Source organism: Pseudochaenichthys georgianus, unplaced genomic scaffold, assembly GCF_902827115.2.
Source record: "Pseudochaenichthys georgianus unplaced genomic scaffold, fPseGeo1.2 scaffold_1421_arrow_ctg1, whole genome shotgun sequence".
NCBI lineage: Eukaryota > Metazoa > Chordata > Actinopteri > Perciformes > Channichthyidae > Pseudochaenichthys > Pseudochaenichthys georgianus.
Genome location: NW_027262282.1, coordinates 1 through 7,500, shown reverse-complemented (window position 1 = coordinate 7,500; position 7,500 = coordinate 1). Strand labels below are relative to the sequence as shown.

General features: G+C 60.4%; 1 protein-coding gene across 1 annotated transcript in view; it reads left to right on the top strand.

Moving 5' to 3' along the window:
• The window catches only part of LOC117441043 (diacylglycerol kinase delta), a gene marked incomplete at its 3' end in the record, with an annotated part of 31,260 nt that extends 25,658 nt beyond the window's left edge, over positions 1 to 5,602 (top strand). Inside the window, exons 11-17 of the mRNA XM_034077239.2 lie at positions 183 to 290; positions 1,789 to 1,860; positions 1,967 to 2,002; positions 2,108 to 2,215; positions 3,499 to 3,606; positions 5,354 to 5,389; positions 5,495 to 5,602. Coding sequence (XP_033933130.2) covers positions 183 to 290; positions 1,789 to 1,860; positions 1,967 to 2,002; positions 2,108 to 2,215; positions 3,499 to 3,606; positions 5,354 to 5,389; positions 5,495 to 5,602 — 576 coding nt within the window. The remainder of the gene's footprint in view (positions 1 to 182; positions 291 to 1,788; positions 1,861 to 1,966; positions 2,003 to 2,107; positions 2,216 to 3,498; positions 3,607 to 5,353; positions 5,390 to 5,494) is intronic.
• Between the last annotated feature and the right edge of the window lie 1,898 nt (positions 5,603 to 7,500).

Here is a 7,500-nt window from a genome sequence, read left to right as displayed (position 1 = left end):
ACACAGGTACGACTCGTTCCCCTCTGACGCTGCTCACACAGGTACGACTCATTCCCCCTCTGACGCTGCTCACACAGGTACGACTCCTTCCCCTCTGACGCTGCTCACACAGGTACGACTCGTTCCCCTCTGACGCTGCTCACACAGGTACGACTCGTTCCCCTCTGATGCTGCTCACACAGGTACGACTCCTTCCCCCTCTGACGCTGCTCACACAGGTACGACTCGTTCCCCCTCTGATGCTGCTCACACAGGTACGACTCGTTCCCCCTCTGACGCTGCTCACACAGGTACGACTCCTTCCCCTCTGACGCTGCTCACACAGGTACGACTCGTTCCCCTCTGACGCTGCTCACACAGGTACGACTCGTTCCCCCTCTGACGCCGCTCACACAGGTACGACTCGTTCCCCTCTGACGCTGCTCACACAGGTACGACTCGTTCCCCTCTGACGCTGCTCACACAGGTACGACTCCTTCCCCCTCTGACGCTGCTCACACAGGTACGACTCCTTCCCCCTCTGACGCTGCTCACACAGGTACGACTCCTTCCCCTCTGACGCTGCTCACACAGGTACGACTCGTTCCCCCTCTGACGCTGCTCACACAGGTACGACTCGTTCCCCTCTGACGCTGCTCACACAGGTACGACTCCTTCCCCCTCTGACGCTGCTCACACAGGTACGACTCGTTCCCCTCTGACGCTGCTCACACAGGTACGACTCGTTCCCCCTCTGACGCTGCTCACACAGGTACGACTCATTCCCCCTCTGACGCTGCTCACACAGGTACGACTCCTTCCCCCTCTGACGCTGCTCACACAGGTACGACTCCTTCCCCCTCTGACGCTGCTCACACAGGTACGACTCGTTCCCCCTCTGACGCTGCTCACACAGGTACGACTCGTTCCCCCTCTGACGCTGCACAAACAGGTACGACTCGTTCCCCCTCTGACGCTGCTCACACAGGTACGACTCGTTCCCCTCTGACGCTGCTCACACAGGTACGACTCCTTCCCCCTCTGACGCTGCTCACACAGGTACGACTCCTTCCCCCTCTGACGCTGCTCACACAGGTACGACTCCTTCCCCCTCTGACGCTGCTCACACAGGTACGACTCCTTCCCCCTCTGACGCTGCTCACACAGGTACGACTCGTTCCCCCGCTGACGCTGCTCACACAGGTACGACTCGTTCCCCTCTGACGCTGCTCACACAGGTACGACTCCTTCCCCCTCTGACGCTGCACAAACAGGTACGACTCGTTCCCCCTCTGACGCTGCTCACACAGGTACGACTCGTTCCCCTCTGACGCTGCTCACACAGGTACGACTCCTTCCCCTCTGACGTTGCTCACACAGGTACGACTCCTTCCCCCTCTGACGCTGCTCACACAGGTACGACTCGTTCCCCTCTGACGCTGCTCACACAGGTACGACTCGTTCCCCCTCTGACGCTGCTCACACAGGTACGACTCGTTCCCCCTCTGACGCTGCTCACACAGGTACGACTCCTTCCCCCTCTGACGCTGCTCACACAGGTACGACTCGTTCCCCTCTGACGCTGCTCACACAGGTACGACTCGTTCCCCCTCTGACGCTGCTCACACAGGTACGACTCATTCCCCCTCTGACGCTGCTCACACAGGTACGACTCGTTCCCCCTCTGACGCTGCTCACACAGGTACGACTCCTTCCCCCTCTGACGCTGCTCACACAGGTACGACTCGTTCCCCTCTGACGCTGCTCACACAGGTACGACTCCTTCCCCCTCTGACGCTGCTCACACAGGTACGACTCCTTCCCCCCCTGACGCTGCTCACACAGGTACGACTCGTTCCCCCTCTGATGCTGCTCACACAGGTACGACTCGTTCCCCTCTGACGCTGCTCACACAGGTACGACTCATTCCCCCTCTGACGCTGCTCACACAGGTACGACTCATTCCCCTCTGACCCTGCTCACCCAGGTACGACTCATTCCCCCTCTGACGCTGCTCACACAGGTACGACTCCTTCCCCTCTGACGCTGCTCACACAGGTACGACTCGTTCCCCTCTGACGCTGCTCACACAGGTACGACTCGTTCCCCTCTGATGCTGCTCACACAGGTACGACTCCTTCCCCCTCTGACGCTGCTCACACAGGTACGACTCGTTCCCCCTCTGATGCTGCTCACACAGGTACGACTCGTTCCCCCTCTGACGCTGCTCACACAGGTACGACTCCTTCCCCTCTGACGCTGCTCACACAGGTACGACTCGTTCCCCCTCTGACGCTGCTCACACAGGTACGACTCGTTCCCCCTCTGACGCTGCTCACACAGGTACGACTCGTTCCCCCTCTGACGCTGCTCACACAGGTACGACTCCTTCCCCCTCTGACGCTGCTCACACAGGTACGACTCCTTCCCCCTCTGACGCTGCTCACACAGGTACGACTCCTTCCCCCTCTGACGCTGCTCACACAGGTACGACTCCTTCCCCCTCTGACGCTGCTCACACAGGTACGACTCGTTCCCCCTCTGACGCTGCTCACACAGGTACGACTCGTTCCCCTCTGACGCTGCTCACACAGGTACGCCTCCTTCCCCCTCTGACGCTGCACAAACAGGTACGACTCGTTCCCCCTCTGACGCTGCTCACACAGGTACGACTCGTTCCCCTCTGACGCTGCTCACACAGGTACGACTCCTTCCCCTCTGACGTTGCTCACACAGGTACGACTCCTTCCCCCTCTGACGCTGCTCACACAGGTACGACTCGTTCCCCTCTGACGCTGCTCACACAGGTACGACTCGTTCCCCCTCTGACGCTGCTCACACAGGTACGACTCGTTCCCCCTCTGACGCTGCTCACACAGGTACGACTCCTTCCCCCTCTGACGCTGCTCACACAGGTACGACTCGTTCCCCTCTGACGCTGCTCACACAGGTACGACTCCTTCCCCCTCTGACGCTGCTCACACAGGTACGACTCATTCCCCCTCTGACGCTGCTCACACAGGTACGACTCGTTCCCCCTCTGACGCTGCTCACACAGGTACGACTCGTTCCCCCTCTGACGCTGCTCACACAGGTACGACTCGTTCCCCTCTGACGCTGCTCACACAGGTACGACTCCTTCCCCCTCTGACGCTGCTCACACAGGTACGACTCCTTCCCCCTCTGACGCTGCTCACACAGGTACGACTCCTTCCCCCTCTGATGCTGCTCACACAGGTACGACTCGTTCCCCTCTGACGCTGCTCACACAGGTACGACTCATTCCCCCTCTGACGCTGCTCACACAGGTACGACTCATTCCCCTCTGACGCTGCTCACACAGGTACGACTCGTTCCCCTCTGACGCTGCTCACACAGGTACGACTCATTCCCCCTCTGACGCTGCTCACACAGGTACGACTCCTTCCCCTCTGACGCTGCTCACACAGGTACGACTCGTTCCCCCCTGACGCTGCTCACACAGGTACGACTCGTTCCCCTCTGATGCTGCTCACACAGGTACGACTCCTTCCCCCTCTGACGCTGCTCACACAGGTACGACTCGTTCCCCCTCTGATGCTGCTCACACAGGTACGACTCGTTCCCCCTCTGACGCTGCTCACACAGGTACGACTCCTTCCCCTCTGACGCTGCTCACACAGGTACGACTCGTTCCCCTCTGACGCTGCTCACACAGGTACGACTCGTTCCCCCTCTGACGCCGCTCACACAGGTACGACTCGTTCCCCTCTGACGCTGCTCACACAGGTACGACTCGTTCCCCTCTGACGCTGCTCACACAGGTACGACTCCTTCCCCCTCTGACGCTGCTCACACAGGTACGACTCCTTCCCCCTCTGACGCTGCTCACACAGGTACGACTCCTTCCCCTCTGACGCTGCTCGCACAGGTACGACTCGTTCCCCTCTGACGCTGCTCACACAGGTACGACTCGTTCCCCCTCTGACGCTGCTCACACAGGTACGACTCGTTCCCCTCTGACGCTGCTCACACAGGTACGACTCCTTCCCCCTCTGACGCTGCTCACACAGGTACGACTCGTTCCCCTCTGACGCTGCTCACACAGGTACGACTCGTTCCCCCTCTGACGCTGCTCACACAGGTACGACTCATTCCCCCTCTGACGCTGCTCACACAGGTACGACTCCTTCCCCCTCTGACGCTGCTCACACAGGTACGACTCCTTCCCCCTCTGACGCTGCTCACACAGGTACGACTCGTTCCCCCTCTGACGCTGCTCACACAGGTACGACTCGTTCCCCCTCTGACGCTGCACAAACAGGTACGACTCGTTCCCCCTCTGACGCTGCTCACACAGGTACGACTCGTTCCCCTCTGACGCTGCTCACACAGGTACGACTCCTTCCCCCTCTGACGCTGCTCACACAGGTACGACTCCTTCCCCCTCTGACGCTGCTCACACAGGTACGACTCCTTCCCCCTCTGATGCTGCTCACACAGGTACGACTCCTTCCCCCTCTGACGCTGCTCACACAGGTACGACTCGTTCCCCCTCTGACGCTGCTCACACAGGTACGACTCGTTCCCCTCTGACGCTGCTCACACAGGTACGACTCCTTCCCCCTCTGACGCTGCACAAACAGGTACGACTCGTTCCCCCTCTGACGCTGCTCACACAGGTACGACTCGTTCCCCTCTGACGCTGCTCACACAGGTACGACTCCTTCCCCTCTGACGTTGCTCACACAGGTACGACTCCTTCCCCCTCTGACGCTGCTCACACAGGTACGACTCGTTCCCCTCTGACGCTGCTCACACAGGTACGACTCGTTCCCCCTCTGACGCTGCTCACACAGGTACGACTCGTTCCCCCTCTGACGCTGCTCACACAGGTACGCCTCCTTCCCCCTCTGACGCTGCTCACACAGGTACGCCTCGTTCCCCTCTGACGCTGCTCACACAGGTACGACTCGTTCCCCCTCTGACGCTGCTCACACAGGTACGACTCATTCCCCCTCTGACGCTGCTCACACAGGTACGACTCATTCCCCCTCTGACGCTGCTCACACAGGTACGACTCGTTCCCCCTCTGACGCTGCTCACACAGGTACGACTCCTTCCCCCTCTGACGCTGCTCACACAGGTACGACTCGTTCCCCTCTGACGCTGCTCACACAGGTACGACTCCTTCCCCCTCTGACGCTGCTCACACAGGTACGACTCCTTCCCCCTCTGACGCTGCTCACACAGGTACGACTCCTTCCCCCTCTGATGCTGCTCACACAGGTACGACTCGTTCCCCTCTGACGCTGCTCACACAGGTACGACTCATTCCCCCTCTGACGCTGCTCACACAGGTTCGACTCATTCCCCTCTGACGCTGCTCACACAGGTACGACTCATTCCCCCTCTGACGCTGCTCACACAGGTACGACTCCTTCCCCTCTGACGCTGCTCACACAGGTACGCCTCGTTCCCCTCTGACGCTGCTCACACAGGTACGACTCGTTCCCCTCTGATGCTGCTCACACAGGTACGACTCCTTCCCCCTCTGACGCTGCTCACACAGGTACGACTCGTTCCCCCTCTGATGCTGCTCACACAGGTACGACTCGTTCCCCCTCTGACGCTGCTCACACAGGTACGACTCCTTCCCCTCTGACGCTGCTCACACAGGTACGACTCGTTCCCCTCTGACGCTGCTCACACAGGTACGACTCGTTCCCCCTCTGACGCCGCTCACACAGGTACGACTCGTTCCCCTCTGACGCTGCTCACACAGGTACGACTCGTTCCCCTCTGACGCTGCTCACACAGGTACGACTCCTTCCCCCTCTGACGCTGCTCACACAGGTACGACTCCTTCCCCCTCTGACGCTGCTCACACAGGTACGACTCCTTCCCCTCTGACGCTGCTCACACAGGTACGACTCGTTCCCCTCTGACGCTGCTCACACAGGTACGACTCGTTCCCCCTCTGACGCTGCTCACACAGGTACGACTCGTTCCCCTCTGACGCTGCTCACACAGGTACGACTCCTTCCCCCTCTGACGCTGCTCCCACAGGTACGACTCGTTCCCCTCTGACGCTGCTCACACAGGTACGACTCGTTCCCCCTCTGACGCTGCTCACACAGGTACGACTCATTCCCCCTCTGACGCTGCTCACACAGGTACGACTCCTTCCCCCTCTGACGCTGCTCACACAGGTACGACTCCTTCCCCCTCTGACGCTGCTCACACAGGTACGACTCGTTCCCCCTCTGACGCTGCTCACACAGGTACGCCTCGTTCCCCTCTGACGCTGCTCACACAGGTACGACTCCTTCCCCCTCTGACGCTGCTCACACAGGTACGACTCGTTCCCCTCTGATGCTGCTCACACAGGTACGACTCGTTCCCCTCTGACGCTGCTCACACAGGTACGACTCATTCCCCCTCTGACGCTGCTCACACAGGTACGACTCCTTCCCCCTCTGACGCTGCTCACACAGGTACGACTCATTCCCCCTCTGACGCTGCTCACACAGGTACGACTCCTTCCCCCTCTGACGCTGCTCACACAGGTACGACTCGTTCCCCCTCTGACGCTGCTCACACAGGTACGACTCGTTCCCCTCTGACGCTGCTCACACAGGTACGACTCCTTCCCCCTCTGACGCTGCTCACACAGGTACGACTCGTCCCCCTCTGACGCTGCTCACACAGGTACGACTCGTCCCCCCTCTGACGTTGCTCACACAGGTACGACTCGTTCCCCTCTGACGCTGCTCACACAGGTACGACTCGTTCCCCCTCTGACGCCGCTCACACAGGTACGACTCGTTCCCCTCTGACGCTGCTCACACAGGTACGACTCGTTCCCCTCTGACGCTGCTCACACAGGTACGACTCCTTCCCCCTCTGACGCTGCTCACACAGGTACGACTCCTTCCCCCTCTGACGCTGCTCACACAGGTACGACTCGTTCCCCTCTGACGCTGCTCACACAGGTACGACTCGTTCCCCTCTGACGCTGCTCACACAGGTACGACTCGTTCCCCTCTGACGCTGCTCACACAGGTACGACTCGTTCCCCTCTGACGCTGCTCACACAGGTACGACTCGTTCCCCCTCTGACGCCGCTCACACAGGTACGACTCGTTCCCCTCTGACGCTGCTCACACAGGTACGACTCGTTCCCCTCTGACGCTGCTCACACAGGTACGACTCCTTCCCCCTCTGACGCTGCTCACACAGGTACGACTCGTTCCCCTCTGACGCTGCTCACACAGGTACGACTCCTTCCCCCTCTGACGCTGCTCACACAGGTACGACTCGTTCCCCCTCTGACGCCGCTCACACAGGTACGACTCGTTCCCCTCTGACGCTGCTCACACAGGTACGACTCGTTCCCCTCTGACGCTGCTCACACAGGTACGACTCGTTCCCCCTCTGACGCTGCTCACACAGGTACGACTCCTTCCCCCTCTGACGCTGCTCACACAGGTACGACTCATTCCCCCTCTGACGCTGCTCACACAGGTACGACTCATTCCC